The following is a 17,176-nucleotide window of genomic DNA, read 5'->3' as shown; positions in this document are numbered from 1 at the left end:
GAGCCATCAAACGCTGCACCGTAACAGGATAGTCATAAAGGTGGCTTTCAGGTCTGTCAAGAAGCATACTGTGAGATATAGTCGGTCAAGATGGGATTTGCCCCTCTCTACAAGAGAGAGATATCTCTGGGCCCCTCGAGTGATTCGGATCAGGAAATGCATGGCCGTGCTAGGGTTAAGAGTTAACCAAGGATTCCAAATCACAGGATCGAGAAAGAGTGGTCGGCTTCAAGCTAGATCAAATACCATGAGGCAAAGGGAACAACATGTATAAGATTGTGACGGCTCGACAAATATGATTCACGCGTGCTTATTAGTTGACACGTCTTGCTAGATACCGCTATCAACTATTGGCCAGTAGGAGTACTAGGCCATGTCCACTCACGCGTGAGCCCATAGGGTCACACACTTAAGGGCCAGAAGCCTAATGAGGATGAGATCCAAATTAGACTGGGCTTTGATGCACTAATGGGCCTTGATATGCCCATAGGGTTGGACCTTTGGTGGGGGCTTAGAGCAGCCCACCTGAAAGGGGGAGCCCAAGGTGGGGCCCACTAAAGCCCACCTAGAGGCGCCCACCTAGGCTATATAAGGAGGGGAGCAAGAAGACGCAGGCGAGCCCGAAGAAGTTGTTAACCCCGCCGACCTGCAAGGCAAGCCCCGGAGCATAACCATAATTTAAATTATTCAATGTTTATTTAAGTATTTGTGCATTTAAGTTTAGGAGTTATATGAAACCCTAGTATGCATGTTCTCTCTAGGTACCTGTGAGTCCATACTAGTGTGCAGGTATCGTTAGCAATGCTTTGCTAAGTAGGATCTCGGTAAAAGTCGAGTGATTACTATCACTCGCGAGTTTAGGATCTTGATTCCTTAGCTTGGCTTTGAAATGGATTGTTGAGTAAAGAGAAATGGAGACCGGAGGGAAATGAGTTGGATTAATGGTATGGAATGGATGAAAAGAAATCTCCGCCTGTGTCGATTGAGGACCATTCCGTTGTTGGCAGTGTTGATCGTCCTCATTCCGTTGTTGGCAGTGTTGATCGAGGATTGAACAGTACTAACCACATACCGGAAGTAGGAGGTAGTCGAAACCGGTAAGCTAATTACCTGATTTGCAACGATACTTTGAATCGCGACCTGCTACTCTGTGAGTGGAATGATGGCGGGTGTTGGATAGTATGTCGCCTCCGGGTTCTCAGAGAGTTCGCCGTGAGGGACCCTTCACCCGGGTTTTTGCAGGCGTGATTCAGACGTCGAGGTGATGATGGGAACAGTTGGCGTGTGTGGCCCGACGGGGTTTACGCGTGTCGTGTGAGTTAGGTCCACCTTGCAAGGTTAAATCGGATCGATTCGCCGTCTCTCTCGGTTAAGAGAACCTTGGTCACTTTGTCACATCGTAGTAAGAAAATGGAATAAAAGAGGAATGGAAATAGTTGGTTTGTGAGTTCTGAAGAATAATCTGATCCACCATGTGTGCTCTAGATGTTTAGGCAAATTTAGTTCATACTCGTCGTACTAAATGGAGCTAAAATATTGAAAGTAAGGATCCACTCCTAGCAGCATTTCAGCAAAAGAACTCCAGAACCAAAAAGCCTTGCATGTCTAGGTAATGGGCTAAGTATACCCAAAGATGGGTAAGTCTTGCTGAGTATTAGTATACTCAGGGTTATTGTTGTAACCCTTTTAGCAGGTTGCGTTCCCGCTGACTTCGAGGAGGTATGTGCATCCTGGATTGGACAGCCGCTTCCTCCTGGGTGGACCGTCGAGTGGGCCCCGTCTTCCCCGTGAAGATCGGGCAGGTTGGCGTCACATCGGTGGGCAGGATGTGTAGCTCACCTTTTATCATAGTCGTGGTTATCGTATTATATTTCGAACTCAGTTTTTAACCTTCCGCTGTGCTTTTGAACTCTGTCGTTTGTATTCGAACCTTTTATGTAAAACCTGTGTTGTAAATTAATTTGAGGTTTTCTGTATGCTGGTATCACCTGTGCTCGTCTTCGTGCGGGTCTAAGTGCAATTGTGATCCTGGAGTACAGTAGTTTAATCGGGATTTTACCCGACAGCCTGTCAGGTTACTCCGTTTTAAGTGCACAATAACTTGATTAAGTATTAAGATGATGGTTAGTGCATTTAAGCCGGTTTAATTTGGACGGTGCTGCTACAAATATGCCCTAGAGGCAATCATATTTCCTTATATTCATGATTAATAAAGTGTTCCTTAAATATCCATGGATGACAACTTGTATTGATTAATGCTTATGTGAAGTGTTTGTAAAACTCTTTACTTATATAGATATTTTAAAATGTTCCTAGTCGGAGTTCACGTGAGGACACACATGAATATTAGATTAGCACATGCATTAGTTGATTGACTACGTTTCACAAGTCATGGACATGGGGATGTCAAACTAATAATGTGGGTTCATGTGAGACATGAGACAGAACGGACCCAACACGAGATGATGACTTCTCATTACAAAATATGTACGTTGTGTCCTACTACCTGAGATCGTCGTTTGTACTTAAGATGTGAACCGGTTTACTTAGGAGCCATCAAACGCTGCACCGTAACAGGATAGTCATAAATGTGACTTTCGGATCTGTCAAGAAGCATACTGTGAGATATAGTCGGTCAAGATGGGATTTGCCCCTCTCTACAAGAGAGAGATATCTCTGGGCCTCTCGTGTGATTTGGATCAGGAAATGCATGGCCGTGCTAGGGTTAAGAGTTAACCAAGAATTCCGAATCACAGGATCGAGAAAGAGTGGTCGGCTTCAAACTAGACCAAATATCGTGAGACAAAGGGAACAACATGTATAAGATTGTGACGGCTCAACAGATATGATTCGCGCGTGCTTAGGAGTTGACACGTCTTGCTAGAGACCGCTATCAACTATTGGCCAGTAGGAGTACTAGGCCATGTCTACTCACACGTGAGCCCATAGGGTCACACACTTAAGGGCCAGAAGTCTAATGAGAATGAGATCCAAATTAGACTGTACTTTGATGCACTAATGGGCCTTGAGGGGCCCATAGGGTTGGACCTTTGGTGCGGGCTTAGAGCAGCCCACCTGAAAGGGGGAGCCCAAGGTGGGGCCCATTAAAGCCCACCTAGGGGCGCCCACCTGGGCTATATAAGGAGGGGAGGAGGGGGGCGCCCCATCCTTCCATCCCTAGCCGCCCCCTACAGGTGGCGCCCTCCTCCCTCTCTCTCTGCTCCTCCTCCCGCGCATCAAGCCACAGTTCGTTCTCGCGGATCTAGCAATCCGTTGAGCAAAGCTTCTTCCCGTACGTGTGGATTTCGTGGAGGTGTTGCGCTTGCTGCACAAGGACGAGCCATTCGTGAGGAGGTTCACGCAACTGCACTGCCGGCTTCCATCTGCACTACACCGACGCGCTACAGAAGTTCCGCAACCGCGCGTCTAGTGGTAATCCCGTGATCTATAACTGCAGTAATTCTGGTTTATGCGGTAGAAAATTTTTGTTTTTGCTGCCCCATATTCCTACAGTGGCAGCCTCCTCTCCCTCCTCCGACGTGTGTGTCGCGCGTGCACGGCGGCAGGAGACGGCGCAACACGAGGGAGTGAGTGGCGGCACGGCCACCCGGATAGCGAAGGCGACAGCCACATAGGAGCAGCGGGCGCCAGGCACGGGGATGGGCTCGGCGGGCTTTTTCATTTTTTTAGTTCTTTTATTTGATTAACCGAGGCGGACAACAAACCACCACAAAAAATAGGTCACTTACCACGACCATTGATCCGGGGGTTGCGAAAAATGCTTTGGTTAATTATTTCCTCCGCCTCGATTAATTATTTTTGTAGTAGTTTGGGTCTGCATTCTTCTTTCTTTTCTATCTTTTATTTTCTTCCACCAATTTTTATATCCCAAACGAATGGAATCTTCTCATAACCAAACTTGAGCCAAGCTCTAACACATCGTTGGGTGAGAAGTCAAATGATTAGGAAAATATATTTATTGTCAACTTAACCCTTTCATCCAAATATTTCTTTCGCTAGAGTTAGTTTATGATTACTTATGAACTAGAAATTAACTCTAACCTCTACTTAACTAGAGTATCCAAACAGGACCATGTAACCGGAAGACGGAAGAGACGATGAGCAGCCGAGCAGGTGCCTTCCTTCCAGTCCGATTGCGAAGCATTGTGGAAGCCTGGAAGGTGGCTGCCTGCCCTGCGCTGCTCCCATCGACTGACCTACCTTCACAGCCCATTATGATTTACATACAACCCAAATAAACTTAATAAGCTTATTTGAAATGAATAACAAATTTATCCTAGCTTAGACATTGATTATAAATTTAGTTTCAGCAACCTTTTCTGACACATTTGAACAGGTGCTGATGAAGATTAACAACGAAGCAAGAATGTGGTGCTGGCGTGCATGGCCGGCCGAAAAAACCTGAGATAGATTGTCCTTGGCTAGTAGTTCTCGTGAACTCCACCTTTTGTTTTCGTTTATCTCCCTGTAATTTTGTAAAGCTTTAACTCTTCTATCAATACATGCTGGGCAGCAAAGCTGTTGGCGGGTTTAATTTTTTTACCAATTTTATGGTCAGAAATAGGATAGACCAAATCTAAAGAAAATACATAGGCCACAATGACACGTATCCCCCTCCTCACCGGATAGATAGCAATAAATTAAGCACAAGTACACATTATAGCAATAAATTAAGCACAAGTACACATTGATTATAGTGTATCAGCAAACCCATTTCTCGGTTGCAAGATTTTTATATCTTCCATGTAATACCGACATCAATCTAGATTCATTAGAATAAAATGTCGACATCCACCGAAATTTAAGCTCCACAAGTTTAACCAAAACAAAAAAAAATCTCATACGATAGCTCACTCTACTAATAATATGCTAAATACTACCGTACTTGGGACATAAAAATCCACACTTTCTACTAATAATCCACACTTCCTAGTCTCTTCTCTATCTCTACTCCTAAAATTTCCCTAAGGCTGCGTTTAGTTTCCAAAAAAAATTGCGCAGTACTCGTCACATCGAATTTTTGGACACATGTATGAAGTATTAAATACAGTTGAAAAAATAACTAATTATATAGTCTAACTGATTTCTACGAGATGAATCTAATAATACTAATTAATCTATAATTAGACATTAATTATCAAAAAATAACGAAATATGCTAGTCAAATACAAACTTTTCTCCACTCCTTGTAAGCGGGACGCGCCCTTCCGTCGTACGTCGCTTGGTGCGATCTATCGTTACCTCCCGGAACCGGATCCGCTGCAGTTACCTCCTCTTGCAGTTGGGTCACTGCCATGTGGGCCCCACGCGTGCAGGCCCCACATACAGTGACTCAACTACACGGCGGCCAACTGTAGCGGAGCCTCGTACTCGCGTAGTTGCCGCTGCATCGCCCCCGAGGCCCCGACCATCATTCTGCCTGACGCCCGGCGCTCTCTCCCTCGCCCACCAGGCTCCCCATCATCTCCGAAACCTACGCCGCGAGATCCGCAGCCGCCCGCCTCCGCCGCGCCGCCGGGGCCCTCACACAGCTCCGACGACGCCCGGTGCCGTCCCCTTGCCCGGCGCTCCCCCTCCTCTCCGATTCCTCCGCCGCGAGAGCCAAGGCCGACCGCCTCCGCCGCGCCGCATCTGGCGCATGCCTGGCTTCCCCCAGTCCGGCCTCCCCCCCCCCCCCCCCCCAAGGAGCAGATGCGATGCGAAGGCGATGTCACGGCCCGCCACCCCCGCTCGCTGCCCGACGCGCGTATGGCGACGTGCTCAGGGTGCAGCCGCGGCCATCTACACCATCCAGTACCTCTGATCAGGTGAGATGCCCGATCGATTTTGCCATCTGCACCTCATTCATCCCATGCACATCAGGTGCTTGTATTTTTTTTCAAACAAATTCATCTAGATAGACGACTATTCCTCTCTCCTGCTCGTTGGGAACGGGCTCATGGCGGCGTTGCGATGCGGGGATGGCTGCTGCGGCGGGAGTTTGAGTAATGGGGTCCTTCGATTCGTGATGACCGTTGGCCGCCGGATCACTCCAGCACCACCACGCCGCGGCTCAGACGACCTCGCCGCCGTCGCGACGCACGGACGACCCATCCCCCTCCCGCGGGTGAGGTGCCGGTTGGCGACCGGCGACCTCCCAGCCTGCGGACCGACGGCGGCTCCCTTGCCCCAGCCCGACAGCAGCGACAGCGGCGAGCTCCCACCCGGCGGGTCGACGGCGGTTAGATTCTTCGACAGCCAGCGCAAGTGGCGCCCCACACCCGGCCACCTCCCTGGGAGGCTCGACTGACACCGGCGCTCCGACCTCGCCTCCACGACCACGTAAGTCGTCCCTTTGCATGGGATGATGCTGTGTTTCAATTGGCTCCGACTCCCTTCATCTTCGATCACCGTGAAGCCACCAGTCAAGCTCATCTGTTGTTTCCTTTCCGCTTGGTGGCCTGTGCCCTTGAACTGCTCGATGAAATGCCCCAAGGGCCCTGTTACCTGATTTTGCATTGGTTCACTGCATCTGCATGGTTTCAGGCTTAACATACTGTCAGTCGCAAGGAGGTAATTTTGTTACCCCCAATGCTCATCGTTACAATTATTTCGTTGCTTCAATGCCTGCCTACAGTATGCATACAGTATGACGGTTGACTGAATGCTAGATATGACATTATGAAAATGGTGGCTTTGTTTTTAGTCACTTGCTTCAATTGGGTGCATTTTAATTGTGCATTGCTGTTGTTCTAAGAGAAAGCACGAGATGGCTTGAGAAAGATGATAGAGCCAGGGATAGTGTGGGCAGCCTGCTGGATCTTGGCACTGCCTCTGTCGCCCCCTTTTGCTGCTCTTCATGTGCATGAACGATCCACCTGCTATGCCAGTTCAAGACTTGCCACTGGCCTATACTAACTCTTGGCATCGTGTTGTTGATCATTGTTACTGATAACTTGCTTCGTTGATCTTATTCAAGTAATTTGTGCCTATAATTATGCAGGTGTTAATTTGGTTGATTCCACATGACCACATTAGAAAAATGAGGGAGTCAGCAAAACTCATGATTTTGAGGACAAGGTATTGCGTTTCTGCACCATTCAGTGTTGATAAAGTAAGGTGTTACTTATTTATGGAGTAATCTCTGGTGCTATTAGGCAGAAACCAATGGTGAAGTTCGTCATGATTCAAGGCAGTGCACTTGGTGATGGTTTGCCTCGACCTCCTTCCTTTTGTGGTGCTGCTCATGCCTCCACAACTTCTCGTTGTCTCCACTGGTCGCTAGAGGAGAGGACACAAAAGGGTACATGAGGGTGAGGGCGGTGAGCCGCTGCTCGCTGCGCGTGCCATAGCCGAGATATGCAAGAGTGCATTGCAGTGCGATGCATGGTTTACACTGCATGAGGCCATTCAGGCACTTCATTGTAGGTTACATGCCATCGTATACAAACCTTAGGCAAAGCAGTTGCTAACTTTCTTAACCTTTTGCTGTAAACAGTATGCAGGACCTATAACTGTAAACAGTATGCTGGATCTGCCTGCGATGAGCTGAAGCATGTCAGGCAAGCAGTTGCCCCCTTGATACTTGATGATAGACAGAATCCTGATACTTCTTGTTTGGATCAGTATGGCTTCCTAATCTTTTTCTCATATAGTCATAGCTATGTGCAACTCTCGGTCTCATTAAATTTATATCATCAAATTCTGTTTTTGCCTTCTATACTGAAAACATGGCATTCTTTAGTAGAGCCAATGTGCGCTTAAATTTATAACAGTCTTGATCACATTAATAGTTTGCTTGCTTTTTTGCTCATAATGGTTCATTCTGAGCTTTACTACAAGCATTGCCATGAAATTTTGCCCAATATCTTCAGTACTAGATATTATGTTCTTTGATTTGCTTTCTTGTTCACTTAAAAAAACGTATGGTTTATACTTCTTCGGCTACAAAGGCTCTATTTGTAATATTACAGATAATTTATATTATGAGTAAAGTTTAATTATTTTTAATGCTTGTGTAAACTTAGGAATCAGAAGGGGATTCACTATAGGAAGATACTTCTAGAACCATGTTCCATTCCTTCATGAAATCATGATGTTGAATAATTGAATAGACAATCAAATGACAAACTTACAGTGCTCATTTATGAATTCAGGATTCATCTAGGGAACCTTTTATTTGCTTTCCTGTAGCTCATTTGGAACTGCATTTATTTTTCCTATTCCTATTGCAGGTGCAGATGCTTTTGGTAGAGATTTATCCATTTGCATATTAGATATGGTGTGCCTATTAAGACCGAAAACTTTACGTCATGAAGCACAAGGTTTAGAATAAAATTCTCAACTGCATAATGAATATTAGTGCCCTACAATTTAATGTACCATACTTAGGTCGTCAGCACTAATAAAAACTTTTGAAATACTGTTGTCCCAGTAATATTGTCACCACTTCGAGGTATTAGAATATGTACTAATTACTGGTGGAGATGTTGCATCATTGGGACCACAAGTAGTCACCAAGACCCTCAGTTGCGCCAAATTTTTTAATTGGCCAATCGGTCATATGGTTCTGTTTATATCAGTTTAGAAGAAATATTTTTGAATTGAGCATCTAAGGAATGAATTGTTGCCAAGAATCAGTCACTGGGAGCAGTAGATGGTGATATGCCTGATAGCCATTAGCCCATTACAAATATGCTTTAAGTAGTCAACTTGAATTTAATTGCCAAAATCTCTTGGTAGTTTGTTTTGTGTTTTCAAAATTACTGCGATTGGTGCCACAAACACTTGCTTCATGTGTGATTACAGTACCTGATAGCTATGCTTTAAGCCTGACGACAATGCCAACAGGGGGAGATCACCAATGTCATGGAGTACCAGCTACCAGGCCATCGAGAAGCAAAAGCTTATAAATATTATTATCTACGACTACTATGTGTCCGACCCTGAGGACGAGTGGACGCTGCAGGTGAACAGGGAGGCATGTGAGCTCCATCTCCTTCACTGCCTTTGCTACTATATCATGTATATATTACTATGCTTCAGCGGGTATAGGAGCAGCAGTTCATGAGATAAGGTGACTGAGCCAGTTAAATTAGAAGGGGGTGGGGAAAAGGGCCATTAGTAGTTATGTTCATTGATCAGTCTCCACTATTCCTTTTGTTACTATAAAATCTTACTTATCTATTTAGGGTCGAATTGTACAAGTTTATTTATTTGGAGAACATGTTTGTGATTTTTTTTGAAAAATGTTAACTTTATAATTGAGACTATTGAAGTAATTCTCCTTGGCATTGAACTGCATTGACAGTGTATTCAGACTAAGCAAGCTTGTGTGATAATCTGTACATAAAGTTTCTTAAAAAACTACAAATTAAAACATATAGAAAAATATGGATATATTAATGTTTGCTCGATGATAATCCTTACACAGTTCCAAATCTCATGAAAATTTTTGTTGCTCTTGTTGCTTTTTGGATTAAATGTTATTAACATTGATATTTAATTTTACTATATTATTATTATCATGCGATCTGTGTGTTTATATAAAAAAATTTAGCTATTCCGTTGCAACGCACGGGCACTTACCTAGTTCACCAACTAAACACACCCTAAGCGGGACGGCAGTGTGCGACGTGCGTCATTGGAGCGACAAATCTTTGGTTCAGCCAGCGCATAACCTCGCCCCTCAGATCAAGCGACGAGGCGATTGGAGGCACACACGCAGTAGGATCCAATCAAACTCGAAACCCTCCCATCGTGCGCGCCTGCCTCCCATCGCGCGCGGCGTGATCAACTTACCCAAGCTGTGGTGAGGAAGGTCACTCCTGATATGAACTTGCTGTTGCTGAAGGAGTTTGACGCAGGAGAGATGAAAGTAGCTTTGGATTCAATTGGTGACCTGAAAGCACCGGGGCCGGACGGTATGTCATCAATTTTCTATAAGAAATTTTGGGAAGTGGTGGGAACTAAGGTGACCGAGGAGGTACTTTCTGTTCTGAATGGGGGCCCAATGCCGGAAGGTTGGAACGACACGACAATAGTGCTGATCCCAAAAGTATCTCGGCCAGACAAAATCAAGGACCTGCGTCCCATAAGTTTGTGCAATGTGTTATATAAAATTGTGTCAAAAGTGCTAGCAAACCGCCTGAAAAAAATCCTTCTTGATATCATTTCTAGTGCGCAGAGTGCCTTTGTTCCAGGACGCCTCATCTCGGATAATATCCTAATTGCGTATGAAATGACACACTATATGAAGAAAAAGAAAAGAGGAAAGGAGGGGTACGCTGCTGTTAAGCTTGATATGAGTAAGGCGTATGATAGAGTGGAATGGAGATTCCTTAGGGAAATGATGGAGAAATTGGGCTTTCATGAGAGGTGGATTGAACTAATGATGAAGTGTGTATCAACAGTTTCGTACCGGATTAAAGTGAATGGTGAGCTCACCGATGTAGTTGTTCCGGAGAGGGGTTTGAGGCAAGGAGACCCGTTGTCACCATATTTATTTTTGATATGTGCTGAGGGCTTTTCAGCTCTCTTGAGAAAGGCAGAGGAGGAGGGAAGACTGAAGGGTATTAAAATCTGTCCAAGTGCTCCTAGTGTGTCTCATCTACTGTTCGCCGACGACTCCTTAATTCTGTTTCGTGCGGATGGAGGTGATGCACAGCAGCTACAAAGGGATTCTAAATTTGTATGAGGAGTTCTCGGGACAGGTTATAAATAAAGATAAATCAGCCATTATGTTTAGTGCAAACACAGCTTCAGAGAAGAAGGAAGAAGTGCTGCAAGTGCTGGGTATACCGAAGGAAACGATGAATGAGAGATACCTTGGCTTGCCGGTGTATATTGGCAGGTCAAAGAAGAATTGTTTCTCATATTTGAAAGAGAGGATTTGGCAGAGGATCCAGGGGTGGAAGGAAAAATCATTGTCAAGGGCTGGGAAAGAAGTTTTAATCAAAGCAGTGGCACAAGCTATTCCCACCTTTGTGTTGGGCTGTTTTGATATTACAAAAGAAATGTGTGAGCAAATTAGCACTATGATTTGCAGATATTGGTGGAGTAATCAGAAAGTGGAAAAGAAGATGCATTGGGTAGGATGGGAGACCCTGACAAAATCAAAAGGAGAAGGGGGACTCGGTTTCAGGGTCATTCACATTTTTAACCTAGCAATGCTGTCAAAGCAGGGGTGGAGGCTTATCCACAATCCAGATTCGTTGTGTGCCAGGGTGTTGCGAGCGAAGTACTTCCCTGACGGGGATGTGATGAATGCCAAGAATGTGAGGGGCTGTTCATATACATGGAGAAGCATTTTGAAAGGAATTCAGGTTCTGAAAAATGGAGTTGTATGGCGTGTGGGAAATGGAAGAAGCATAAACATATGGAGGGATCCCCGGCTGCCAAGGGAGTGGTCCAGAAAACCAATTACCCCACGAGGAAATAATCTGCTAAGTAAAGTGGAAGATCTCATTGATCCACAGTCGGGACAGTGGGATGAACAATTGGTCAGTCAAACCTTTTGGCCGGAAGATGTAAATACCATTCTTGCTATCCCCACCCACCCAGATTTGGAAGACTTGCTAGCATGGCATTTCGATAAAAAGAGGGATTTTCACAGTAAAATCAGCATACAAAGTTCAGAGGGCTGCTGAACAGAGACGAAGTACGAGAGGGTGTCAATCATCATCGGGGGGATCCGTGATGAAGGAAGAACACTGGAAGGGGCTGTGGAAAATTAAATGTTCAAGAAAAATTAAACATTTTCTTTGGAGAATGGCTCACAGCTCTCTAGCATTGCGGATGGGGTTGCAAAGGAGAGGAATGGAAGTGGACACACGCTGTGTGGTGTGTCAGAGGATGAATGAGGATGGGGGGCACCTGTTTTTCAAGTGCAAAGCAGTAAAACCTGTTTGGCAGGATCTGTTACTGGAAGAAGAGAGGAGAACAATGGGTGAGATGAACTCGGCCCGGGGGGTGATAGCATATATTCTGCGCTTACCGGAAAAGAAGCAGCTGCAGGTTGTCACCTTATCGTGGCTATGGTGGCAGGAGAGAAACCGAAGAAGAGAAGGCGAGAAGGGTAGAGAAGGGGCGCAGCTGGCTGTGCTGATTGCACATACTGCGGATGAGTTCATGAAAATAGGCAGGCCAGTCACTATTCCGGGTCCGAAAACAAAGAAGAAGTGGCAACGACCTGACCAAGGCATCTACAAAATAAAATGTGATGGTTCATTCCATGCTGATACAGCTGTGGGAGGATGGGGATATGTAATCAGAAATGATGCAGGTGAAGTTGTCTTGGCCGGAGCAGGACATTGCTCGCACCTGATGGATGCCTTGCATGCAGAGTTGTTGGCGTGCCAGGAGGGAATAAAGAAGGCTGCTGAACAAGGAATGTGGAAGGTGATAGTGGAGACAGACTCCTTGTTGGCTAAGTCGGTGTTGGAGACAAATTCCTTTGCTCTAGCATCAATAGGAGGCATAGCTTATGAAACCAAAAGTCTTGTGAACATGTCGTTTGCCTCCTGTGTTTTGAGTTTTTGTGCTAGAGAATTTAATCAGGTGGCGCACGCTTTGACGGCGCAAGGTTGTATGTGTTCTCGGAATGCCGACCTATGTTGTGAAGGCATGCCACTGGGCTTCGAGAACCTAGTGCCCAGTGATATCGCTGCGCCCCACCCCCCACAAAAAAAACGCCATCGCGCCTCACGTCCCGCTCCGCAACGCCATCGAGCCCCCACGCCGTCACTTCCCATCCGAACGCCGCCGCGCGCAGCTCCGCATCGCGCTCCGGATCACGCGCGCCGTCGTCCGCAACACCGCCGGCACACCGGTTCGCCCTGCCGCCGGCGCAGCTCCGGTGCGCGACGAAACGGTCCGCGCCGAGACGGTTCGCCTTGCCGCCGCCGCCGCACCGGAGCGCACGGTGCCGATCGCTACCATGGAGTGGTTCCAAAGCCGGTCGCCTCTTGCCGGATTCCGGCCAAATCCGGCCCCCTCCACCATAGGTGAGCACACCCCTAACTTCCCCTCCCCCTCCTCTCCGGAATCCCAAACATGCCCATCCACCGCGCGAGCTCGTCGGCCGGAAGCCGTGTCTGCCATGGCTAGGAGCCCCTCAAGCTTTTGCAAGGAACCCCTGCGAATCCCCTCCTCTAATGGTTACTTGATTCCTAATCTTGGTTGCTCATCACGCTTCCAGGTCAGAGACACCTACATAGGAGGTTTTGATTCAATTTGGTCCTATTTTCGACATTCGGCTCCCAAATCAATCACCTAGAACCAGCCCCTAGAGATGATTGCACTTGTTGATCAAAGCAACCTGCTTGGTGTGAACGGAGTTGGCGTGTCCACCATGTGCTTGTTGAAATGCCAAACCACATAAACTGACATACTGGTATGGATTATCTCTTACTTTATCTTTGATGAATGCAAGAATTTACTGTCCATCTCGCAGCATCTCTCATGCCATTCAGCTACACACCAAATCTCTTCTCTCAAAACTTCACTGGAACACGGTAATCTGAAACTCTGGATTGGGTACTTCCGTACTTGGAAGCCATCTGATTAAGTTATTGTGTTCCGTCATGCTGACTATTTTGCCATCGTAGCATGACTCCAGTTTGAGACTCCAGCTAACTTACTGAATGTTTATTTTCCTGCATGAATTCTGGCTACAGTTTTGTTTGATCAGGCATGCTTTGTCTTATGCATCTTGCATCTGCCCAAACTCCGACAGGAACCGACGCTGATGGCATCCGGTGTACCTGGCTGAGGATCCGAGTATAACGACAGTGACAGGAGCTGGTATGATAAACTAGACTGATTTAATTACCACCCGCCATCGTGCCCACTCGCCGTGTGCCGTCATTAACAAGAGCTATGCCATCGACGTCACCAACGACGTCTACGAGCACAACTTCAGCCACCGCCCCTGCCAGGTACGCTCCGCTTTGACCCCAAAAGTGTACGCAATTCCTTAATTCTGAAACCAGCATAAATTTATCCTAGACCCAATGCAAAAAAATTGCAGTTATGATGATCACTTGAAGATTCAGAAACTTGGCCATGCTGCCTGATGTGCAGATAATGCGACGATACTTATCGCCACCAAAATTCCACTTATGCGTAGTCACACTATTATTGTAAAAAATATCTATGGCTGTGGCCAAGTTGAGTTCAATCAAGGTGGTCTTACTTCATCATTTACCCATAGCTTGGTAAATTAGGCTCGGTTTCATAAATGCTATAAGGACAATAGCATTTGGGTCATGTACCTTTGGCCTCTCTTCAAGGACACTAGCATTTTACTCAAACACTGGTTTTTATGTTTTATTTTGACTTGTGAATCAACTGAACTATGATGTGGTTGTTTGCATCATTCTCAAACAACAGGGGAACATTCAAACGCTCACTGCTAGCGACCTAGATAAATACAAGGCACACATGCATATGCATGGTTTCTTTCTCCTCCACGGCAAGGTTTCCTTGTCCAGAAGATTTATTGTAGCACTGTCTGCTCTTTTGCAATATTGATTCATAGATCAACCTTCATATAGGCCTTCACAAACATTCAGCTGATGCTTGTGCATTTTCCTTCATCAAGATTCTTAACCTCATGCAAAACATGAGCTATCCTCCACAAATGTTATTTATGGAAAAAATGTAGTCAGATTTGAGGTTGGTATAAACTTTATTTGAAGTTTTGTTCTTAATAATTCAGCAGTTCAGCTTCGTAACAGTGGGTGGGTCTTATTTGTTGATGCCAGGTGTCTGATACACATGACCAGTTGCTGGAGGTCCTTTCAAGTCTGAATTTTAACTTACAATAATTCATCCTAAACCCATTACAGTTTGGGTCCCATATTCTAGACATCGCTACTTTTGTTTGGAACTTTTGAGTATCTTGGCATGTCTATATTTTGTCATACTGTTATGGCATTCTGACAGCTCTTGTTTTTATTTTTATTTGCTTATCACTTCATAAAACTCTATATTACCTGAGGGAAGTCCAGGGGACGTGCTGTGTAGGATTGTAAACATATAACACTTTCCCAAGCATTTATGTTCGAATGGTTATTACTTATTAGTAAACATTGTTGCTGATGTCATTAACCAGCTAATGATGTTTGTGCACTTATGCTCTTCTTGATTCCCCATATCTCAAACATTGATTAAGTAGTTAGAGGTGCTGGTAGGGATTTATCATATGGTGAGCTATTGTTTTTTATCGATCACTGGTTGCTGCTTTGTCAGAGATTATTGTACACCGATATTTCCGGTTTTGCTTATACCTGGTTTTCATCAATCACGTCGAGTTATGCCGTTGGTGCAGTCTGGAATTAGTTATTTAGTCAGTTTGATGAAATTCTCTAATACTATTTGGTTGTCTCTCAAATATATTATGCTATTTGACTAATGCATCAGCTATTGCCGACACAGAGCTCTTTTGTGCTATATGACGACAACCTGATCGTGCGTTAGAAAATTTATTGTACACTAATATTTTTGGCTTTGCTTATACTTGCTTTTGATCAATCAAGTCGAGTCATTTTGTTGCCTATACGTGGTTGCTTGTGTGGATTTTAATATATGTAAAAATATTTTGTGTTGCTGATCCTCATCTATTGCGATGGAATATTTATAGGCCCCATGCAACGCACGGGCACGAAGCTAGTAGATACAGAATGATGGAACGGAACGGAACGGAACGATACTGGAGAACCCACTTATGTCCAGTCGTGGTCGTGGTTTCGCGAAACTGTGTTCGCCATCCGGTCGTCCTTATCCACGCTCCCGTGAGAATCTAGCAGGTTCGATGCGTCGGCCGGACACGAAAAGGCGAGGACGTCCCCTACATATAGAACGGAGCAAATCCGATCCAGATCCGCGAGCCGCCGGCAACGTGTCGACGTCGCCGTGTTCTTGGGGGAGGAATAAAGAGAAGCACCCAGACGGTGTGGTGTGCAGTGTTCTTGCGTGGCAAGAAGAAGGAAGACCGTGTGAGAGGGGAAGGGGATGGCTACAAGAAGGGCCGTGGGGGGAGCTCTCGTCCCTCGGCCTGCGTGGGCGGCGGTCGCGGAGGCCGTGGCGAGGAGGATGGAGGGCCTGGGCGGCGGCGGGCGCGCGCCGCGCTACTTCAGCGACAAAGCCTCCGGCAGGGTGCTCAGCGAGGAGGAGCGCGCCGCCGAGAACGTCTACATACAGGTGACGGGTGATTCGTCAACTGATTGTTAGGCGTCGTGCGGTCGGGCGCGACGGCGTGCGATCTGGTCGTCGGTGCTAACCGAGCCGGGTTGATTCGATTGCGCAGAAGATGGAGCGGGAGAAGCTGGAGAAGCTGCGGAGGAAGGCGGACAAGGACAAGCCGAGGCCGCCGCCGCCAAAGGGGACAAGAAGGTACTAACTGACATGCTGCTGGCTACCTCGATCTTGCCTTGCCACCAGCGAATTTCGCCTTGGGTTCTGGAATCCGTTCTGATCGTGTGTGCGTGTGCTCTTGTTTGGTTGATGATTGCAGAAGGGTGAGGAGGAGGCGCATCCAACCTGATCGCCACGTCAGATCGATGCTCATGTGACGGCGTGGATGTGGGTACAACGGATCCGTGCATGTAGATAAGAACCTCTCCTCGTCGCACTGTGACGGCGTGGATGTGAGGAAGCTTCTCGGCCTTGTGGTGTGTGAACTTTCTTTTGTAGCGGTGGTGTGCCTTGTCGCTGCAAAATGGAGGCTTGCTCGGTTGCTCCTCTTACACGTACATAGTTTTTTTTTCGAATAAACATGTACAGTACATAGCTAATCGATAATGAATAAAAATGCAGCGTGAGAAAGAAGTAAACAGTGCTGGAGCTGGACTCCTTTCACAAAAATATAAAGTGCTAGACTCGCCCATCTGACGGGAGACGTGGAGCGCAGCATCCTGTGTCCCCGATCACCTGCGGCGCGCGGCACGCCGGCACCCCACGCGAGGCCGTGCTAGCTCTGGTAGGGGGCGGGCAGCGTGGCAGCGCATGCAATCCGGTTCGAGGCGCCGCGCGCCCATCCACGCCAGGCCTTGTTCCCATCGCGGCTGGGTCCCGCAAAGTACGCGCACGGCGGGCGCGGTGGGGGTTGCGGGACGCGTTCCGTGGCTCCGTGCCCGGTGCGCGAAGGCCATGCCACTGCCGGCGGCCGGGCGCG

At 46.7% G+C, this 17,176-nt stretch overlaps 3 protein-coding genes across 3 annotated transcripts; all 3 read left to right on the top strand.

The window, feature by feature from the left end:
* Positions 1–5,684: 5,684 nt before the first annotated feature.
* LOC120655942 lies at positions 5,685–6,338 on the top strand. The gene is made up of 2 exons (XM_039933926.1): positions 5,685–5,828; positions 5,918–6,338. The coding sequence occupies exons 1-2, from the start codon at positions 5,718–5,720 to the stop codon at positions 6,308–6,310; spliced, it is 504 nt and encodes a 167-aa protein (XP_039789860.1). The 5' UTR covers positions 5,685–5,717; the 3' UTR covers positions 6,311–6,338.
* LOC120655943 lies at positions 5,697–9,293 on the top strand. The gene is made up of 3 exons (XM_039933927.1): positions 5,697–6,573; positions 7,499–7,625; positions 8,851–9,293. The coding sequence occupies exons 1-3, from the start codon at positions 6,537–6,539 to the stop codon at positions 9,068–9,070; spliced, it is 384 nt and encodes a 127-aa protein (XP_039789861.1). The 5' UTR covers positions 5,697–6,536; the 3' UTR covers positions 9,071–9,293.
* A 6,379-nt stretch (positions 9,294–15,672) lies between these two features.
* Positions 15,673–16,837, top strand: LOC120655944. Its single transcript, XM_039933928.1, has 3 exons — positions 15,673–16,203; positions 16,310–16,395; positions 16,517–16,837. Exons 1-3 carry the CDS (start codon positions 16,015–16,017, stop codon positions 16,572–16,574), a joined length of 333 nt encoding a protein of 110 aa, XP_039789862.1. The 5' UTR covers positions 15,673–16,014; the 3' UTR covers positions 16,575–16,837.
* Positions 16,838–17,176: the final 339 nt, after the last annotated feature.

This window comes from Panicum virgatum, chromosome 1N (assembly GCF_016808335.1).
Source record: "Panicum virgatum strain AP13 chromosome 1N, P.virgatum_v5, whole genome shotgun sequence".
NCBI classification, from domain to species: domain Eukaryota; kingdom Viridiplantae; phylum Streptophyta; class Magnoliopsida; order Poales; family Poaceae; genus Panicum; species Panicum virgatum.
Note: the sequence above shows the minus strand (reverse complement) of the source record. Positions and strands in the feature narration are given on the sequence as shown.